At 39.8% G+C, this 22,967-nt stretch overlaps 1 protein-coding gene across 1 annotated transcript; it reads left to right on the top strand.

Annotated features, from left to right (window-relative positions):
• The first annotated feature begins 18,898 nt into the window (after positions 1-18,898).
• LRRC30 (leucine rich repeat containing 30) lies at positions 18,899-19,927 on the top strand. The gene has a single exon (XM_053964268.1). The coding sequence runs from the start codon at positions 18,899-18,901 to the stop codon at positions 19,925-19,927; it is 1,029 nt and encodes a 342-aa protein (XP_053820243.1).
• The last annotated feature ends 3,040 nt before the right edge of the window (positions 19,928-22,967 follow it).

Below are 22,967 nucleotides of genomic sequence, written 5' to 3'. Positions count from 1 at the left end.
AAATACATCAAATGTCTGTATTGTTCTTAGGCATACATGCCTGACTACACATGCTTGACTGCAGAGATACTGCTTGTAACTCTGGGCTCTTCATGGCTACCAAAGCAGGAGATGCAGGCAGCAAGAGACACACAGTAGCCCAAAGCTGTGACTGCAAAGGGTGTCATGGTTTGGAAACAGGTTAATAGAGCTGCACTGCAAAGTGGTGATGGTTTTCTGTTGATTGGTTTCTGCTGCTTTCCTGATAGAATAGACTCACTGGCATCAATTATGTTGAAGGCAAGACCCAGCATATTTTCTTTGATACAGGTCACAAGCTGGAAAATGGTTATTACTCAGGAGGATTGGATGGTATACTGAATTATGGCAAATACAATCCTCTCCAAAAGATCACAGTGAATTCATGTTAATTTTTCTTTTGTTGAAAAAAATGGAACCCATAGGCAAGAGTTAAATATTGTCACTAAAGGTAATCAGCAACAACCTTCCATAATGTTCATCCCAGTCTGGGCATAAGACTTTTCCTGATGTTTTGATTAAACTTTGCAAGAACTTGAAGGCTCCAGTAGCCAATTCAGGTTAAGGAACAACCACAGTAAATTTCACGAGACATCTTTAACATGAAGAACGAAAGCTAACAGCACAAAAAATTTTACTGTTCATCTCACAACTGATCTTGTGGGAAAAACTTGTGGAACTTGAAGGATCCAAATCCATCACCTCCAAATTTGTATTATGAAGCAGTGAGAACATGGCTTGGCCTTCACAGAGATGTGCAAGATAAATGGCATTTAATTTATGCTCCTAACATCTCAGGTAATTCTGAGTGGATAGAAAAATTATAATTTAGCTCATCCTTTTAAACCACAATTAATTTGGGAGAGCAGTTGTATTTTATGGATAATTTTTGCTTCCTTATTATTTTGCAAAAATTATTAAATAGGAGTTAATCAGTTAATCATACCCTCTGATCTTTTCTTCAGTGAATTTGCATTTCTTTTCAAGTGTAGTTGGGTATACAGCTGGGAAAAGATCTGTAGGACACCAGTGTTGTTCTGGTGGTTGATCTTTTACTAGCAAGTAGTGAGTTTTTCCTGCTCAGAGAATACACCTGCCTATGCAAAAAAATCTGTGTTAAAAGATCTTGGTGTGAGATTAGTTAAGGATTCATTACTTTTTTTGTAGATTATATGGAGATAATGCAAGAAACAAAACTTCAAGAAGGCATAGGATGAAAGCCAAGAGCTTAAATATGTGACCTTAGTCCAACTTATGGAACAATGAACATCTCCAGTTGTCTTCTGCAGCTTTTAAAATTAAGTAATTTATTTATACAGTTAAACATGAATTTGATGTCAACTTTAAGCTTCTGTAATAGAAATTTGCGTTAGAATCCAATTCAAGAGGCAATTTAATTTTATTAATGTGGGAGGAAATGTGAGCATAATGTGAGCTATTTTTTAACCTTAACTGCCATTCCTGATATTGCAAGAAAGTGCCTTACACCTATCTGGAAAGCCATTATTAGCAAACTGAATAATTTATTACTTCCAATTTACAAGAAATTAGCCCTTCCTAAGACTAAAGCCAGAAGCCATTTAAAAAACAATAATTCAAAAACTTATGTCACATTCCTAATTTGAGGAACAGTAGGAGTGTCCTACTGTGCAATTCAGAAAGCATTATTTTAAAACCAGAACGAACTTTTCCTGTCTATAAAAGCAGGTGACCATGCTTTGCTGCTACCTTATGGGCACCCTTACATGTGTTTCAACTGAATTTTCACAGGCGGATAAAAGTGGGAAATTGTGACATGGGAATCTCTGTGCTTCACCTTTATAATGCTATTTAGAGTCATCCTCTACTATTCAAATATTACCATTAATATATAGAATGGAAACAGAGTTAACACTTACATTCTGTCTTTAAAATCAACTCTGCATTATTTGAAGTGTATGATTTTTGAATTAAATACTCATATATTTAACTAACTGCAGGTAGTTATGGGATCAGCCTTTAAGTTGTGTTGAAAGAATAGCCTTATTGGAAAACAGGGGAAATCAGATGCCTTATCATTCATAAATAAATACATACAGCAAAGGACAAAGTTTATGGGGCAATCTTGGGTTAATTCCTGTCAAGTGAAATTGTACTGAGTAGAACTTATTTTCAGATTCCCTTTCTACCTACATAGCTATCCACAGTGCAAAGTCTGTATTAAATGCTGCCGAGGCTGGCAGTAGTGCTTGCCGTCTCTTTTGTGCTGGGTAAACAAAGGCTCATCAGTGAAGAAGCAGTCTAACAGTTTTTAATATCTAGTGAGGTATCAACTCCACTTTAAAAAGAATTATAATTAAAAATTTATGAGGTATTGGAAATGTTTAGAATCTGAATTGCATAGTGAAAAGAGGATGTCTCTGTGACTACGCAAATGTTATACACATGATGGATGGATCGTCAGGCTGTATTTACTAAGGTGACTGTTTCTGTGTAAATTCCAGTGCTAATTAGAAGTTTGTTTTGGAGAACAAGACACAAAGCCAATCAGTTTGATGAGCTGAGAGATTAGAAGCTGAGCTCACTAGCTGTCTTTGGCTTCAATCAAGAAATGCTTGTGTTTAAACAAATGAAAACATTATCAAACTTTAGTCAATGATTTTCAGTGACACTGCAGCGCTGGATTTACTGTTCCTGGATTCCTCCCTATCGTAGCACAGCGTCCCCCATGCGGTAATGATTAGCATTGACTCCATGATTCCAGAAGGCTGATCAATCACTTTATTATCTATACTATACTATACTATACTATACTATACTATACTATACTATACTATACTATACTATACTATACTATACTATACTAATTAAGAAACTCATCACCCTTACAGACAGTCCAATACACACAGACCCAATTGGTCCTTGATTCCAAAACACCATCACCATTGGCCAATTAAGAAATCACCCTTTGGTAAACAAATCTCCCTCCATAACACATTCCACATGTTCAAAACAACAGGCGCAGCAAGTGAAGAGAAGAATAGTTTCTCATTCTTTTCTCTGATCTTCTCACTGCCTTCCCCAGGACACTGCCTGGGAAAGTTGTGTGCTGCTCTCTGCAGCCAGAGAGCTGCAGCCACACCTCCCTGCACATTTCTGGTGTCTGTAGGGAGCAGGCAAAGGTACTGTCCTGTGGGAGGTAATTCAAATTCTTTTGCAATTCCATCTGCAAAAACCTTCTTCTTTTTCCCCTTTCCCTTCCACTGCTCTGCAGCCAAAGGTGACTGTACCACAGGTACTCTCAGGAATGCGCAAATCTAAATCTCTGGTATGAGGCTCCATCAGCCTGAAGATAATGTTTGTATATCTCAGCTTGAGCTGCCCACAAAACCACCATTTTCTCTCTCTTTTTTTCCCCAGATTTCCTCCTGTGTAAAAGCAAGGAAAAAAAAAAAAAAAAAAAAAAAAAAAAAAAAAAAAAAAAAAAAAAACACACCTGACTGGTGTCTCATGCACATTGAAACCAAGCAAACTTTCTTTTTTTTTTTTTTTTTTTTTTTTAATTTTCTTTTTTTTCCCCTTAGAGTCTTTTGTAAATGTTACAAAGGAACATGGAAAAATATAGATATTACTGCTGTAGGATTTTGGATAAAATATCAAGAACTACAGCGGATTGGAAGCTGTTCTCACAAGGAGTTACTGAATCCAAGCCAACTATAAAATAAACATAGGTTATATAGGTCAGCATATGGAGTTTATCCTGTGATTTTAGGGGAATACTTTATATTATAGAAATCTATAGTAGTACTCTATGATCTCTGTAAGCTGATTACACAAACATGTAAGATTGAATTAATTGGCATGGCAATGAAACCACAAATGCAAGACCCTACAGGAAAAAATCCCCAAACTTTAAATCCCAAACCAGCTGGCTAACATGTAGGCTAAGAACTTCCCAATGAGGTTGGGTTTGGGTATATTTTTTTTTTCTTTTTTTTTTTTTTGAATCATAGAATCCTGTAATTGTTAAGGTTGAAAAAGACCTTTAAGATCATCAAGTCCAACCATCAACCTAGCACCATGTTCACCATTGAACCATGTCTCAAGTGCCATATCCATATGTTTTTTGAAAACTTTCAGGGATGGTGACTCCACAACTTCCCTGGGCAGTCTGTTCCAATGCTTTACAATCCTTTCAATGGAAAAAAAAAAATCTTGATAACTAATCCTCCCTTGGCACAACTTCAGCCTGTTTCTTCTTGTCCCATCACTTGCTACCTGGGAAATGAGGGTGACCTCCACCTCACTACAGCCTCCTTTCAGGAAGGTGTAAAGAGTGATAAGGTTCCCCCCAGGCCTCCATTTCTTCCAGGCTAAAGAACCCCAGCTCCCTCAGCTGCTTCTCACAGGATTTGTGCTTATGCTTGTGCCCTTTACAAGCTCTGTTGCCCTTCCTTCTCTGGACTTGCTCCAGAGCCTTGATGTTTTTCTTGTAGTGGAGGGTCCCACTACAGAGGGGGTAAATGCTTGTAATAAAACATAATTATTTAAAAGGAGAAATATAAACTACTCTTAATCAATTTAATATTGTTTCACTGTCAAGACCTGTGAAAATCTTGCTACATGGAGAAAGCTTCAGTAAGCTCCACGTTTCTGATGTTATTCTGCAACATTTAAGGCAGCCACAGGATGGCACTATAAAACTGCAAGTCAAAACCTCGAACTCGGTTCCTGCTAACACCCACTTTAATGTGCTCATTGAAATCAATGCGACCAGTCGGCACAAAGCCGGTCCCACCAGCTTACACTTTAATGGCTTTTTTTTTTTTTTTTTTTTTTTTTTTTTTTTTTTATTTCCAGCACCTTTCCCGAAGCAATTCAGCACCCTCAGGTTCAGGGTCTCACAGACCCTGCTGCTGGAACTGCAGGCAGAATCCTGGTGCTGGTGGTACCTGACAAGAGGCTGGACTGCTCTGGATGCTTCAGGCAGGCAAAACAGCCACTCTGATGGAAGAAATTATGAGACAGGCTGTCTGTAGGGGAGTTTTTCTATTCCTAAACAGTTTAACATTCGCTTATTTCATAAAGCATGAGTTTTATGCATTTATTTTTCAAAGGCCTGATGTAACTTATTAGCTGTGTGATTGTCCTCATCATGCATATAGTGCCCAAAGATTGACATTATCAGGCTTATTTCACACACTGTTCCCCTGATAGTATTTCTGCAAGAAGCAAAGTCCAGAGTAGGTTGCAAAAGTGTGGATGGGAGAGGGGTGTACATACTGGAGCTAATGTGCAATGTTGAAAATTATTGTGAGTACAATGCCTGCTTCTTGGCTGTAGAATTTTACTACATTCTAGTACATAATATATATCTTTTTCTTCATCTAAATGTCAAATTACCCTCATACCTTTGAAAAACATCTTTCATGGAGCCTTTTATTCCTTAATATTTTCTAATATTGGGCTCCTCCTGGTACCATACTGAACTAGCTTATTTGCATTTGAAAAGTAGGACACCTTCAAAGTTCATGGGTTTAATTGCTTTGCCAAGGTAATAGGTTTAACTTTTACATATTTTGTGTAATATGGTGTAATACTGACAAAATAATAAATTCCACATCCCATCCTGAAGCAAATCTCTCATTAAAGTCAGTTGAACTTTACCACAAAAAAAAAAAAAAAAAAAGATTGAGCAACTGAGCCTGGAATTCAGAATTACCACATGCCAGACTTTGCAGCAGTGACTGCAGCAAAGCTAACAAAATCCAAAGTTGCTGGAGATCAAATCTTTTGCTAGCAGTAAATAATTAATAGGCAATTGTTACTAAAAAAAAAAATTATCTAGGGAAGCTAATAGCTGTTCATTTTAAATTCTTTTTTTCCCCTCTAATACGTATTTTAAAATACTTGTCTTTAAAATTAAGTTAATTTTTGTGACCATGTGAATTGGCTACACATTGTAACAGAGCCTTTCCAAGAATATCTGAAACATAACAGCCATCATGACAATTTTCAATAAATCATTCCTGTCTGGGAGTCTCAGAGGAAGAGAAGCTAAATGATGATTGAATTATCCTTCTATCTCTAAAAGCGATCTTTCTGAATCAGGACTGAGGCACTGTGAGGAAATGGGTTTGGAGCACTAATATTTCTGCTATCATGATTCCCCCTGTTCTCTGAAGAGCCAATGCACCAAATTTCTGCTTTATAGATGAGATTTCTCAGCGCAGAGTTACAAAATGGCCAGTGACTCCATGAAGAGATAGAGGTACAGGATAGTGGTAGCGATACCCCACCAAACTCCTCTTGCAGAAATGCTGCAGATGCAGGAATGCACCCGCTTTGATACCAAAGGCAGTGTGAACTGCATAAAGGGCACATAAACTGGGAATTACATGGTTAAAACAAGACTAATACCTCAGAAATACCAGCTACAGGTCACAACAAGGACCCGATGGCTCTGCCTCAGCTTCCAGATTCCCGACCATGTCTGTGTCCCGGGCAGAGCGTGTCTGCGCTTCCTTCTCTCTCTCTGGCCAGGCTTTGCCATCTTCACCTCCAGAGGCAGAGGAGAAAGAGGCATCTGTAATCAAGCTGTGAATTTAAAGGCAGGCCAGATGCTGCTTGTGGAACAGTGTGCCCCTCTCTGGCCAGAGCTCAACACTTTTCATCCACAGAGAGATGAACATCTTATTTCTGCAGCATCTCCTGTTTTGCAAACACCAAAGTAAGGAGATGCCAGGTTTTGAGCTTTTCCAGAAAAGCTGTGAGGCCATGCTTCCTAGGCAATCCCAATCTACCTAGAAGATCACAGAGCCAGTGGTGGGCAATGCTGTAATCCACCTAGCAATATTAAAGGTCTCAGTTGCAATAAATAAATATTGTAATATCTATTTATTATCTGAATAAAACAAAATTATAAGAGGCTTCAAGTCTTATTTTTTTGTAATCTGAATACAAGCACAATTTGAGTTTTCCTGAAAACAATATTGGCATATTTTATCACATGATCAATTGAGACAATCAATCTTAATTTGTATATTTTGATATATTGAAGCACCTATCCTTATATAATTGATGAAATATTTCAATGCTCCTTTACACTCTACTAGGATGCTCAGTGGTTTAGAGAGAAGAAATCTCACAAAGAAATCTTGCAATCACAAGCCTTACACAAAGCCTGTCTCCTGTACTCCACTGTCCCCTGCATGTTCCTTAAAAGTCTTTGAATTAATTCCTTAAATATTTATACAGCTATTTGTTTTCCTAGGTTCTGTCAGGAACTAATGGGCTTCCCATTAATAAATTATATGATATACATTTAATAACTTCAGTAGTGCTTGCAAATCTCTGTTCAATGAAGATGTAGAGACTTGCATAGATGTGTCTTATGTCATGTGTCTTACCTGCCATAACAGAACAAATCCAATGGATTTTGTACAGTTATTTGCTGCTAAAATGCCAATAGAGAGTTTCTATTAAAGGAAATTAGCAATTCAGGCATAGTTTTCCAATAATCACTAGACAGAGCTCCTTCTAGCTTCAGAAATAAGGAAGGGATGCAGAGATGTGATTGCAAGAGTCCATAAGAAAGCCCCTCCATTTCTGGCTTTGAGATAAGTGTGAATCTTTAAGATGCAAAGCCAGAGGGTCATGTTCCATCTAAAAACTAACAGGTGTGACTTTCAAAATAAACAGCATTGACTGACATTGATTCTGAATTTGACATGTTGTTTAGAAAACATTTTTGTCTGGTTAATGCCCCAGAATACAAAATAGCTTCACATAGTCACAAATATCTAAATGCAATGGATTGCATAAAAATGATATTTTTACATATATAAAACATACATAGAACACAGTATAATGTTAATATAATTTTAATAATTATGTTGGAAATACATAATATAACTTTATACCATATGAAAATAGTGGCCACCTATACAGAGATGAAAGTTTAGTTAAGCAGGTTCTGCCTTTCATAAACTCATGCTGGCTGGGCCTGATCTCTGGTTGGCCTGTGTATGCCACACGATGCCACTCAAATGTACTGCTCCGTGTTTTTCCCTGGCACCAAGGTCAGACTGACAGGCTTGTACTTTTCCAGATCATCCTTCCAGCCTGTCTTGTAGATGGGCTTATCTCTTGTCAATGGGGATCTCCCAAGAATAGAGGGATATATATCACGTGTGTTTTTAATGTCTGAAACAAAGCTCATCTGTCAGCACTTGTGTTAGAAGACCCCAAATTACCTAAATGTTTCAGGAAGTAAGCTTTCATCAGGGAACACCCTTGTATTCAGGTCAGCACAGAGCAGGAGCTGGAGCTGAGCTGTTTCAAATGTGGTGATGCCAAAGCTTACACCTCAGCTGAACTCTGTAGTGGAAACTGTGCTCACTGTTGTCTTGAGAAGGATTCATTATAGAGCACATAAGAGGAGGCTGGGGATTAGTGCTGTAGTGTCTTGCCTAATTCTATTTTTGTTTCCTTTTTTAAAGCTGCAATACAAAAACTTTAATACTTCCTACAAGCTGTACATATAGTATTGTAAGAAATGTAGACCTGTTTGCACCAGGAAGTACAACTGCAGTTCCAGAAGGTGGTTAGGAAAAAACTGCTTCTGCAGCACTGCTGGACATTGCTGGTCCATTCTCTGGTAAAAACATGGAAGGTGTTGGCTAGGCTGTCCTAATAAGAGCAAAGTGGGAAAAAAGTGTGCCAAGCTGTGAAATAAAAGAGTCTGTTGGTCTATCACAGCTGATGGTCTCACAAATCAGTGGTGCAGAACTGTGCTTACTACATAGAAACAGAATCTCTTACAAAATCAGCTAACATTTTTGCAGGAGATGTTATATGCTACACATGTCAACTCAAGATGACAGTCTCCTTAAATGCTTTTCAGTGATTGCCTGCATAGTTCAATAAGTTATCTGGATACCACTTCTGCAAGGATGTTATTTATGGCTGTATACTGCTGCTAATGGAGAATTCACCGTAATTTATGACTTCTACCTTTACAGCATCTTTTTTTCTTTCAAAGCACTTATTTGAAAACTAATAAAGCATGTAAGCATTATAGTAATAGCTAAGATTTGTTCATGAGATTTACAGGATACAGTCTGAGTTGACACAAATAACATCTCTATTGAGAGATGATCCCGCAGCAATTATCAATATCAAGGCAAAATACCATGTCCAGTGCTTTCCATTTTACCTGTGTTCATATTTGTATACATCGTTTTGCTAATTAGAAACAGAAGGATGTTCTTTTGGCATTTCAGTCTTTCTGTATGAGGCATAGCTGGTGCACACTCCTTTTAGCCCTGTCTTCAGCAACAAGTGCCTCCAAGGAAGGCAAATGTACATCAAATTGTCAGCTCCTTAGGTTGTCCTCCAGCTTAGTTTCCTAATCCTCAGCACCCACAGCCTGGCTCAGTCCCTGGAGCCTGAGATGTATTCTAGAAGCTTTGATACGAGCCAACAGGTGAAATCCTCCCCCCAAAAGATCGACATAATTCTCAAATCTATATACTGCTCTATCCAAATCTGTGCTCCCTTTTTTTGCCACACCTACCTGTGTGCTTCTTTCTTCCTGCGCTTCTCACAGGGTTAGCAATTTACAACAGCTTTGAGCAGCAAACCCCAACTCTCCTGGTTTAAATGCTGATTCAGAGTAATTATTGCTCTTGTGTGAGTGTAATTTAAGGGATAATCCTTCAGCTTGCTGCTGCTTACATTCACCTTTTCCTTTTTGTTTAGGAAGAAGCCTTGTTCAGCACAAACATTCATACAACTCATATAGGAGAGGGCATATCCTTGACTTATCATCATCTGCGATTCTTTTCATTTGACAGGTTGAAAAATGCATACACCTATTTTCTCTGATGGTTCCCTTATCACTGTGGGCCTTCCTGAGGCTAAATCTGCTCAACCATTCAATTTTGATTCTGGAAGCAATGTTAAGGCCATTAGCTGTGTCCACATAAGGATGCTGTTATAAAACTTGACATGCTTATTAATCATAAATTCAGTAGACATTCTGCTTCAGTCTTTCTGGGGTCTGCTTATGCTTCATTTATGATTTAAAGTGAGGGTTTAGGGGGAAGGTGGTGTATTTTTAGATCAGTATTTATGTCAGGTAGCAGAGAGCGTTCGGTATTTCCATATAGCTTTCCACCCAAGGAAATGCACTTAGCTTTTTCCCACTTGGATTGCACATAGTTTGCTCCAGAGTGAGAGAGTGAAAAAGTACAGTTAGAGAAATTCAAGAACAGGTGGCTGCAGATAAATGTTCGCTCTGCCTTATCACTAGGGGACTAGCACCATCCCTTTGCCACCATATATTACCATTTATTACCTCTGTATCATGATACCATCATTTAAGGGGGAGGTAAAAACATCATATTAGAACCACTTTCCTTACTGCTGAATTCCACTAGTGGCTTTTAAAGTCAAGCTGCCAAAATCTATATTCCTGAAATGGTACTTGTCTAAACCCATAGAACACTGGTGGTTTCCAAACTGCTAGTTAAATACATCTCACAACAATAATTTTTGGATTGCCAAACTGACTCAATTAAGACATTTGTTACACATTGTATATTCAGCCTGGACTTATGAAATGGCTTAGCAAAGACCATTAGCCTTGGAAAACAAGAATGTATTTCCATGGAAGAGGGAAGGAAATAGACTGTAACCTTCTGCTAGCATCTGCCAGCACATTGCTCTGAGCCCACCAGCCCAGGTCATATCTGCACTCAGCTCTGGCTACAGATAAGATTTCTTGTCATTTGGAAAACAGCTGTCTGCAACTTTGTTATAACTGCATTTTCCTCTAATTGCCTGCATTTGTTCAAACCCGATAAACTAAAAGTGAAATGCAGCGAGGCAGAAAATGTGGAGATCAGCACCAAAGACAATATGAATGCAGTGGCCTGTGAACCAAGGCTCCTGAATTTTGCAGGTGTAGGAGAGTTGAAGACAGCAGAAGAAGAGGTCAGATTTAAGACCATTATACGGGAAGAGACAATATGGCTCACCATGCTTAGTCCCCAATTTCACAGGCAACCATATAGTAGAATTACTTTAATCAGTTCATTGAGTTCTGCATGTAGAAAATTTTAATGACCAAAGCACTGGCTGACTGCTGTTTCATATCCTCTGCAAATATTTCTTGTCATCTTCCCTGGTCCAGGAAGTTATGATTAAAAGTAAAATACTCCAACTTCTTGCCCTGTTCACCCCAATCCAACCTCCTATTTTAATTTCATTTTAAAATAATATTTGCATTCCTTTCAATCCACACATCATTTTCCACCTTTTTGAAGATGCTTGCCTTGTTGTTAGCTGACCTGGCCACACATCAGAGCATCGGTGCTCCCCTTCCACTAACCTCCATGGCTGCCAGATGTGCTGTCATTTCACCTCAGGTGGAATCATTAACTGTAATACCCTCTCTTCTCACAGTCCAATAAGTGCTGAAACCCTGTGGTTGTACACCACAATTAATCTCTTCTGATGTTCAGGTACAGCAGAGATTCATGTTTGATTCTCTCTATTGGGAAGTTGCTCATTAGAGGTTGTAAAATAAGAGAGATGACTATTATGGGTGGGCTTTTCTTTTCCTTTTTCCTTTTGCCTGTACTTGGGCTTGAAGATCATATTTTCCCCTTTGATTTGCTCTGTTTTATTACTTTTGAGGTAGTTTTTATATGCAAGTTGCTTTTCATGTGCTTTTTTCACCTACCAAGCTATATCTTCTGCCTCCAGGCTGTGCTCTGTGTGATGTCCTCAGCTCCCCTTACCTGCAACTTGGCTCAGATCTCACCAGCTTTTGTTTGACCATAGAGTGACCCGTATTATTTCACAGAATTTCAAGTATTGCTGTCATACTAATAATAGCTAGAAACATTGCTTTACCGATTGCTTGAGAAATTTTATTTGTTCACTAAAGCCCTTTGAGCTAAGCATTCAATATGTTTCCTTAAGTTAGAGCTTCGAAATTTAAAAGTCAGGCTATTAATTGTCAGCATTGAGTCTTCAAATGTCTAGAGGGATGTCTGCCCTTTCTTTTGATAATGTCTCTGAAAAATCCCAAACTGAGACACTGGTATGTGTTGTAGGGAGTTCTAATTAGATTCTGTTTTATCATTTATCAGGCATATGAAGGTAAATGGAGAGTTTCTTCTTATATCAGTAAAATTTGTGCAAGAGTCATGGATCTGGGATTTAGGGCTCCACAACAGCTTTGATTGAATTATTTCTCAAGTTCTTTTTTGCAATCATTATTGTATTGGACTCTGGATGGAAATACCTAAATCCCTTCACACTGGGTCCCATTGATTTACAGTACTGATTTACCAAATTTCATGAGGACCGAGATAAAAAGGGCTTGTGCTTTCAACTGGAGAAGCACGCATTTAGTATATACACTAAATCAGGCACAAAGATCTGGATCACTTAGTGTTTTATTGTATTTCTGAAATAAGTTTTCAACTTCCCTCTGGATTTTTCCAACATTTTCAAATACACCTAAACGATTAGAATAAAAATGAGGGTATTAGTACAGCAGCAATGTACTTTACAATAGCTAACATTGAGTCACCTGGTCTTTACTGTGGCATGCAAAATCTCATGGAGCCAGAACAGAGGCACACTGACATTAATAATGCCTGCATGGAATTGCTGATTTTAAAAATTCTGTTAAAATCAGCATGTTGGCAGATTGAGCAGGGGAAAATCTTAAAGACTCTTACTAGATAATGCTGAACTAATGGTCTTGCTTAAGTCCCATCTGTCTCTGAACTACAGGTACCACAAGTAGGACCCCATGGAAATGCCTCTCTTCTCACAGGACCCTTAGAATTATCTCTGCCTTCTGTTTCCAGAACAGAAGTTGGATTTTCATATTCCTGAAAACTAGGCAACTGCAAGGACCCATTAAATGTAGAATACTAAAACAGTCTTTGGAGGAGGGACTGGGAGTTTTGCCAGCAGCCCATGGAGTCATGCTTATTTTTGGACTCTCAACACACATAGATGTTTAAGAAAACCCTGCTAATCTTGAGCAACAGCTTCACAAGAGGCGGGGATATTCCCCTCATTTCAGAGTGACACATAATCCCTGGGCACAAGATGCTTCAGAAATCTGGGTGTTGTACACCACAGGCAGCTGGACTGAATCTGCTCCAGGCGCTGAAATAAATCTGGAAGGACTTGAGGAGAGGGAGGGAAGAAGGAAACCTGGAAGGCAGGAAGGCAGGAAGGAAGGAAGGAAGGAATGTGTTCTGCCTGAAGGCCAACCATGTAGGCATGTGATGGACACTTAGATGATCTGTTTCTGTGAGACAGGCCAAGAAACATCTCTTATTATATCAGATTAGGTTTAGGCAAGGAGGCCATGAGGCTGTCTCTTCTGCTTTCCAAGAATTGTTGTTTTCTTATCATATATCCAAAATGTAGGAAAATTGTCTTCAAGAGCTCTGTGAAAATTAGTACCTGTGTCAGAGATCATGTGGCAGCAGTTACAGTAAGAGTACTTCATCCAGTTTGGGCAATCTGTTCCAACTTTATTTCCAAATTTCTTCAGAAAGCCACGGACTTTGGGTAGCATTTAGCAAACATCCATATTGCTACCAGACAGGTACAGGCTATTTTACAGAAATTTATGAATGTAGATGTGACTGCTCATAAATGTAGTGATGAAAAACAGAGCAGCATATACTTTCTATATTGCAATGGTATCCTCGGTGTAATGACTTCAGATACATTTGTAACTGGTGTCAAATCTGTCATCACTCCAGCCCGAAGAGAAGAAGGCTGAGTCATGGAGGCTGGGTGCAGATGGCTAAATAAAGCAGGACAGAGGTGATGGTGTTCCCTAGGGCATATCTATGTGCTACACACCCCTTTTCCTGCAGAGGAGTGGGCAAGGACCTAAAGGAAGCAAGTTTTGCTGGTGCCAGGGAGAACTGCTGTGGGCAGCAGATGAAACCATGCCCCAGAGAACATGGATGATGGCACAGTGCAGGATCATGAATTGCTTCTGTGTAATATAGAAGACAAACCAGCTGTTTGGCTTATGTACACCCAGGGAAATTGTGGCAGAAGTAGGAGGTGCCAAAACAATCATTCATGTATTTGCTGGAATTTCAAAATACTATGGCAAGTTTGCAAAAAAAGGAATAAAGCTTCCTCTAATTCCATGTCATATAAGAATTGCTGCTGTCCCTGACTACCAGGAGGAAGAGCCTGTCATTTCTAGGCTACATACACACATAGCCCCAGATCTCTCTCTTTTTACTTCATACTAGGTTTAGTTCAAACTTGTCTTCTGTCAAGAGGTCTAAAGAAAAATGAGCCCCTGCACAGGCAGTCATTCACCTCCAGGTCCAATTCTTCATGGGTTAGGCAATCCAGCAGCTCCACATGGGACCTTAATGAAACATTTCAAGAAAGCTCCAGGGACTGATAGTCATTAAAAGCTGTTAACAGCACCATAATTAAAAACAAATTAACAGGAAATCTGAAATTGCCTTAAGAATTGTTTCTGTCTTGTGTCACATCTCATAAATCTCAAATTACCATTAAAATTTGACTTAGTATTTCAGAATAGCTGCAAGATCAACAAGCCACTACAACATAGTTAAAAACCTACAAAATTTGCTTTCTTCGCACTAAGACCAGAGGACTTCCCTGACAATCTGAATGGCCCCGATGCTTTTAAAATCCTTTATTTACTATATTTTAAGGGAAAGAAATAGCAAAAGAGAAGATGGTTCAGTAGCTGCAGCTGTATTTGCAATTAATATTTCTCCAGCATTGCTTGTTTTCTGCCGGACTTGAAATGAGTTAACTCTTTTTAGCCAAATCATTCTTCCGGTGACAGGAAGGATTAGGTAGTTTCTGCATCCTCATTTAAACAGGTGTTTATTAAGACTGAGATAATGAATGAAATGAAAATTTCTTCCAAAAGAGTGTGGGTTGATTTTCCCAGCATTTTAGAAATTGTTATGCTTAAAGTTTTAAAGGATTTCTTCTTATATTTATACATTTGTAAAACTACTGAGACAGAGGAACTATATAAGGTTTTGACTCCACAGAGAACATAAAACTTGTTTCAAAATAAATTATGAACCTATAAATATATTATAATAAAACTGTAGGCATCTATTGTAAGCTCAACAATTTAAAAGACAATAACAGGATCAATTTTGGAGCAAAACAAAATTTAAACTCAGTGTGTCAAAGTAGCTATGGCTTTATTAAAAGCCTGATACTATCAGATATTTCATTAAAAGCTCAAATCCTATGGAAAAATAATTGTGATCATCTCAAGTTTTACTTAAAACCAATGCAATTGATTTTCTGACAAGTCCTGCCTGGATGCAGAAAAAAAAGGTATAAAATGTATCCCAAGTGCGTTCTACAGACTCAAAACCTGAAGACAAATAAAAGATCCCATAGATAATAGACTTTCAAATTCCAGGTCTTTTGTGAACTCATCTTCAGATTTTTTTAGGGCTGACAATCCTGATTCCTTTAGAAAAAAAGAATCTAATAATTTGCATTGTCAAAGAATGTCAGAAAATATAGCTTGTCATTTTTGTCAGCTTACCAGTTTTTTTATCATTGCTAATAATGCAGTTTATTATATTATATTAGTTAGACTACAAAATTCTTCAACAAGCTTTGGGTTATTTTTTTCCCTTGAACACATTTTTGTTTAATCTGCAAAGTGATTATCAAGTACACTGTGTCATGTAAAGCCCACTATTTCAAGCTTCCAAACCTGCATGCATGAAATTCATTTCTGCTTTCTGCCAAGCTGTGTGGACACAGGTCAGCGCTGCCTAAGAGCATTTTAAAGGAATGGATCCATCCTCACAGCGCAGCGCAGCAAGGGCCAGGGTAGGGCAGCAGGCAGCACAGAAAAAAGGGTACTGAAAAGTGTTTTAACGAAGCTAGTCCAGGACACTAAGAGACAAGGGACTATTTTTGTACAGAATTTTAGTTCCTGAGATGTCCAGATGAGGCCACTGTGGTTTTATTATCTCGATATAAAGAAAAATTTAATTTGGTTACCTCAGAGTTTCCCGTCTCCACAACGGCAAGCATACTCAATAGTCTGTTTTTCTGTTGGAGAACAAAGACTAGGAAATGGTTTGACTTTTTTTTTTTTTTTTTTCACACGGTGGTTATGATACTCACAGAGGCAGGAAGGGAACTGGACAATGAGAGCTGCAGATGTGGAATTTCTTTTTTAGATCCCCTTTGCTGCTGCTTGATGTCTGGCAGGCAGTGCAGATACAGCAGGAGATGCTGTGAGGCTGAAGCAGAACAAACATTTTTCTTTGATAGAGATCACCCGGTGAAGCTTTCCAGAAACAGCCCAGCCCAGGCACTGCTGGGCTGTATCACAGGCCTGGTTTCAAATGGACACTGTGATGCAAAGCCAGGGAAGGATACAGAGCATTTTGGCTGAGTCATGCTGTTAGGAAACGAGGATTTCTGTGGTGAGAAGCCACAGCTGGCACTGCCAAGTCCCCAGGCATAAACTTCAGTGTGTTTTGGAGATGTTCTCATCCAAAAATATCTGGCCAGCCATGGGGGGAGGCAACGGTTAGAGGGAGACTGTGCTTCCTTTTGTTTTGTTTTCACTTGTCACCAAAAGTGACCATCAGAAGAAAGAGTTCTGAAGTGACCATGGGGCCAAGGTCACAAGTGAGAGCCCAACCATAGGGAGCAAAGCTGATCTCTGGCAGATTCTCTGCAGCCGATTCCTCGTTTCAGAACTGAGACTAAAAGAAGGGAAATGACTAATTTTACAAATGCTCTCTAAAAAGCCTTTTTCTTCCCTTTGCATTTACCACTGCAGAAGTAAAATGCCATGTTCAAATCCATGGATGCTCTCTGATAATAAGTGCATTTTTAACAGCAGCTGGGCAGACAACTCAAAGGCAGAGCTCATGAGGGGCTCATGCTTTCACTTCTCCACCCGTTTGGGATGAAGTGCCACATTTTAGGGCCCCAGCATGCAAGGTCCAGTCTTGCCCATGCCACTGGGTTTCCTCTTCCCCCGAGCATCTCCTCTGCCTGCAGCATCAGGGTTATTGCTGGCACTCTGGGCAGCATGTGGGGATGATGGTTAACAGGACTGAGTCAGTACGGCTGCGATGGCAATTAGTGTAACATTTGTAAGTGAACTGACAAATACTGGCAAAAAAGCACTTGTGAGGGAGGGATCAGTGACTCACAGGCTGCCAACTCACTCTAACCAGATACAACTGGCCTCAGCCTTTTTCAGGCTCACCCAGGCACTCCAGAGAATGCAATATTTCAGCCTCAGCACCAGCTGGTTTTATGCCACTCAGCCCTGTTCAAACACAGATTTTAATTGCGTGGCTCACTCAGCTCCCACTGTCTCGCACTGCCTGCTGTGGTCCTGACTGGTGCAGGACCCCACTCATCAGATACAACTGCAGGAATGCCCCCTCTCTTCTCTCTCTTCCCAAGCAGATGCAGATCTGTGAGGGACCCAAAGCTCAAAGGAGACTGCGTGGTGCTTGGCAGTAAGAAGGGGCTGTGGGGATTGACTCCAAAGTGGTTGCTGGAGTGCTTCGACTTCCGGCTGCAGTTTTCTGCATAATCCTTTAGCATCAGCGTAAACACAAGGTTATAAGGTGAGGATCTCTGAAATAAGGCAGTAAGGGAGGGTACATTTATCACCAAATCTCTCAGAAGGCAGCAACACATCTTCATCACCATGGATTCAACGGAGAGGAAAAGCCCTGAAAGCCTTGCACTATTTGTTGCAATTTTCACCTAGGTTGGATGATACCTGAAGTTTTGCAGATCCTTTTTATGGTCCCTTTGAGTTTAAATTTAGTGCATACATATTCCCATAGCAATACAGTTTCCTTTCACCAGCAGAGCTCACTTCAGCTGTTGTTGGGTATTATTATACCTCGCTGCTCCTTTCCTCTTCCACCAGCCCCTCTATATTGGATCTAAATGTCACTTATAGTTCAAGCTATTTGATTGCTAGTCCCCCTGTACCCCAGAATAGCCCAGGAAGACCTGAAAGTTCACAAGGAAAGGGACATCATGAAGCTCCATTTTCTAGAGTAGAAAAGAATCAGACTCCAAAAATCTGATTGATAGATGTGAAAGTAGCACAGGACATTTAGGACAGAGTAATTTGGTTAGAACTATGTGGTATGACTGCTCACACTTGGTGCTGTGAGTAGCAAGAAATTATCCAAGTGGGCACAGATACTACTGGGCAAAATGTCACTGCTGCAGTGAATTTGGCACCCTTTCTGGAAAGAAAGAGGCCAATCCTCACCGCAAAGCACATATAAAAGCTAGAACTTTTTGTGAACATTATTTTTGTTTAACTTAGCAGAAAACAAGGACTGACATAAAAAGTTTTTATCAGTGTTTTTGCAGCATGCTAAATTTTCTGGTGGACTGGTAACGACTTCAGAGAAATCAGGAACCAAAATAAAAGTGATTAGGAAAACATCCTTTAAATCTGAGCTGAAATGATGGCTTCTTTGCTTGTTTCCTTCTTTAGCTTGCTTGTTTGTTTTTTTTGAAACCACTCTTGCTAATTGTCCTGCAGTCATGGTATGTACCAGATAGCCAAGAAAGCTGACATGGTGAAGTTATATACAGCATCCTTGTGACCTTTTTGCACTGAAGATACATGTCTGTCCAATAAAGCCCAGGCCAAATGACAGTGACAGCTGTCTTGTGGCATTCAGTTTGAATTGAACAGGTTTGCTCACAAGTCAGGAGCAAGTGTTTCATTACAGACTGTGCACCAAGATCAGCATAAGCCCTCAAAAGTGAAACTTTCCCTCAGCAGCTATGGAAACTGTTCCGGTGGACTGAGATGCACTTCACAGGCTCCTCCCTGTCTCCTTGCTTTGACTTTCCCACCTCCTGCAGGCTGTCATCCTCTGTTGGCATTTGCATATTGCAACGGAATAAAACCTCAGTTCTCTCAGGAGTGAACCAGAGTGTTATGGGAACTGAGCACTCGAAGAACAAGGAGCGAAGGAGCATGGTTTTCCTTAGGAAAGGCCCGAAGCTGCCTGCATGGGAAGATGCCCTTCTGGCAGGGAGAGAGCCCAAGTCACTGCTGAAACGGGGATTGCGTTATGTCAGCTTGAGCCTCATAATGAAAGGGATGACCACCACACCTGACTTCTTGTGGGGACTGCATGAGGTGCAGAAGCTGAACCTTTCACGCAACCAGCTGGTGGTGATTCCTCCTTCGCTGGGGAAACTGGACAGACTGGTAGTGCTGAACTTGGGTGGCAACTGCCTCAAGTGCCTACCTAAGGAGATTGGGCTGCTGAGGAACCTGAAGGTCTTGTTCGTCAATATGAATTGCCTGAAAGAAGTGCCAGCAGAGCTCAGCTTGTGCAGGAAGCTGGAGGTTCTGAGCCTCTCACACAACTGCATCTCACAACTGCCTTTGAGCTTCACCGACCTGACAAGTTTGAGGAAACTGAACCTCAGTAACAATCGCTTTGTGCAAATTCCCCTCTGCATTTTTGCCCTGAGAAGCTTAGACTTCTTGCACCTAGGGTCCAACAAGCTGGAAAACATCGCAGAGAGTATCCAGTATCTGGTCAATCTGCAAATCTTTATCGTGGAAAATAACAACATACGCAGTCTGCCGCGGTCCCTGTGCTACATCAGCACTCTGGAGTTGCTGAACGCTGATTACAACGCCATACAGACCCTCCCCGATGACCTGTACCTGCTGCGCCGCCTGCGCCGCATTGCCTGGAACCCCATGGACAAAGGCCTCCACATCGCCCACAACCCCTTGTCCCGGCCCCTGCCCGAGGTCGTCGAGGGGGGGCTGGATGTCCTCTTCAACTACCTCAGGGACAAAAAGGAGCGCAACTGAGCTTCCACTGAGCTTGGCATTAGGCTGTCATTGAGACTCAATCGCATCGGAGAGCTTTCCTGCACAGGCATTTCCACTTCATAATGCTCGGATTTTGAAGGCTATGGGTGGCTTTAGTAACAGTTGGAGGAAAGCAAGTAAAGTATGATGGTCTTGATTAAGTGTGGGAAGAGCAAACTTTCTAAAAATAGCCACCTCTCTAACCTTGACTGTTGTGGTACTTGGGAGTTTTTATAGAAAAAAAAATACAACACAGTGGAGATAAAGTATTTGCTCTTCATTTGACAGAAACAAATTAAAGCAGACTGCCAGAAATGCAGAAATGTGTATTTGACAGCTATTAGGCTGAAGAAATATTAATATAAGTTAGACTTTCTCTCTGTGATTGCAATTGCATTTCTACTCCTGCTCACTTCTTCATACACAGGTAAACCACGACATAAACAAACACTGCTGTCCAAGTGAATCTCAAGGAAAATGTTTGCTTTTGGCAGTGAATATATCCTGAGCTATATTAGCTCACAGACAATATATTACTGGTCAGTTCAATACCACTTGTTGTTTACCTCACAGCTGTGCTCTGGTCTGTATAAATTACAGGTAGAGATTGCCAGTGACGAGGCAATTTGCCAGTTCTTTGGAAGTAGATCCCAAACGTCCCCAGAGCTCCTACTTCCCCTGGTGAGACAAGCAGCCCTTCACATGGAGCCTCCTAGGATGCTGACAGCAGTGCTTCACATCAGCTGGGAGCAGCATCTGCACAAAGCAGAGAAAGGACTGTGGCTTCTTCCCTCACACAAAGGATGGAGTTGCTCATTGCTAGATGTACAACTGCTCTCCTTTCCCGTATCTCTCAATCTAAGCTATGAAGTAACTTTACTCAGGAGGCAGCACATCTCCTAAATGTGAAATATTTCTTTCAGGAAAAGCAGCATCAACCCAGTCATCACCTTAAGTAAGAGCTTCAAAAACAAATAGTTATTTCTGGGATTTTCAGTATCAGCCAGTAGTATAAAAGTCAGGTCTTATGTGGTTTCTCATATTGATCTTCTGTGAATGTCCTTCATCAAAGTTTTATCTGGTAATAAAGAGGCAGTATGAAAGAGCTGTTAACAATTTATGCAACACGGGGTTTTTTGTTCCCTCACACCAGTATAAAACAGAAGTAGCTCTGTTGAAATCAGTTGAGATAAATGCATGTAATGGCAGTGTAAGAGAGGAATGAAATTGTAATTCTTGAGCTAAGTATGAGTATTCAAAGCCCTTTTCAAAGTGCTTCCTATGTCAAATCTCGGGAATATATTATTTTCTAAAACTTATTTTTTTCAAAATCATGAAAGGCTGCGAAAGGCTGATCCTGCTTCTAGTGAAGTTAATGGACAATGCCAGGCTGAGGGAAAAACTCCTCAGCAGAGCTAGAAGCAGCCTGATAACAGCAGACAATTTTGTAATTCATAGGTACATGTGAGTAAACGCAGCACCTTTGGTCACACTGACATTATCCGTGTGATATTGAATGCCAGCAATGAGGAATCGGTGCTCACAGACCTACCCTGGGTCTGCCTGCCCTGATATTTTATTGTGGTGGCTTGTTTTGTTATGATTTTTTATCTTAATTGAGAATTTAAGTGTTAGGCCCAGAAATCAAAGTCTCTGAGTGTGCAGTCAAGGACAAATCTTATGTCTCTAGCAAACATGAAACAATTTTGAAGGATATTTTTGCTCAAGCATTAAGAAAACAAAGCAATAAAACAAATATTTTGTGAATTTTTATAACTTAGTACATGTTTCAAATGCAAAGGTATTTTATGTGTAGCTTTACATATGTTTATTTCACCCATGCAAAATTCCAAGTTTTTAATGAACAATGCATGTGATAAATTAATATGTGATTCCATTAGCAACAAGCAATAAAGCTGCAATTATTTTTAGAAATACCAAGAGATAATTCTGCGAGGGGATTAGGGCCAGATTATTAACTTTTCTAAATGCCCATTTCATATCCCTAAGTCTGGCATGCACGTAAACACTGCAATATTGCTTTGCAGGAAAATTAGATGCCTATGGCATTAATCACCTGAAAAGATTTTCCACATGTCAGTACCCAGGATTATATGACACCGGATAGCCTCTGATATGATCTGACTAGAAGAGGTATGCACAGTAATTTACATGGAAGATATGAGGCTGGGCTCTGTGTGTTCATTAGGATACCACTACAAGGGTGAGAAACACTGAACGATTCAAGAAAATGATCTCCAGACAGAGGATTAAAAGGCAAATTTGGACATAATCAAATGCATCTGCAAAAGCAGTTATAATATGAAGTGCAATGCCAATAATTTAAAATTAAATTATTCAATTGAATAATAATGACGTTTTACTCAGGCTAATAAACCTTTGCAAGCATATGAAACACATAAAAGTGACTGCCTTTTTAAACAGAATAATAAAATTGATTGAATAAATGGTGCTTTAATGTATAATTCAGATTTTACCATTAAGAAAATAATTTCTACTGATCTGCTTTAGGTTTTTTTTTTCATTCCACAGTCAAGGGCCCTGCAAATACCTTTCTCAGAGACACAGAAAATTATCTCTCACAAATGAGGGTAGTGTTCTGAATTCTTCCTGTAAAAAGAAAAGACTGTATACCACTGTTATTGTATAGAAATAACAATTGCATGAAAGGCAAATAATGGCATATGTATTTGCATCTGAGTGGGAGCATGATAGAAGAAGCAAGCAAGGGCACAGGAGGGAAATAGAATGCGTAACGTCACGTGCCAGCTTTAGTTTTGAGCAGGGCATTAGAAAAGAATTGGTGGATCTCAGCGTTGTCATCTGATATTAGCTGTGCAGATGACCGGGAAAAAAGGAACTGAAAGGCTGCAGGGCCTCTAGTCATATCTCATCATACATGACAACAGTACCACTTCTGTGTGTATCAAATGATACAAGTGATCAAATGATATAATTTTATAACCTTTCAGAGAACTGTATGCAGAATATTACTCTTGTTCTGGTAAGCACTGGTGTT

This window comes from Vidua chalybeata, chromosome 1 (assembly GCF_026979565.1).
Source record: "Vidua chalybeata isolate OUT-0048 chromosome 1, bVidCha1 merged haplotype, whole genome shotgun sequence".
Taxonomy (NCBI): Eukaryota; Metazoa; Chordata; class Aves; order Passeriformes; family Viduidae; genus Vidua; species Vidua chalybeata.
The sequence above is the reverse complement of the archived record's forward strand: the minus strand, read 5'-3'. Positions and strand labels throughout refer to the sequence as shown.

Coding starts and splice junctions, on each gene's coding strand:
- LRRC30 (XM_053964268.1), top strand. CDS start 18,899: ATGCACTTCACAGGCTCCTCCCTGTCTCCTTGCTTTGACTTTCCCACC.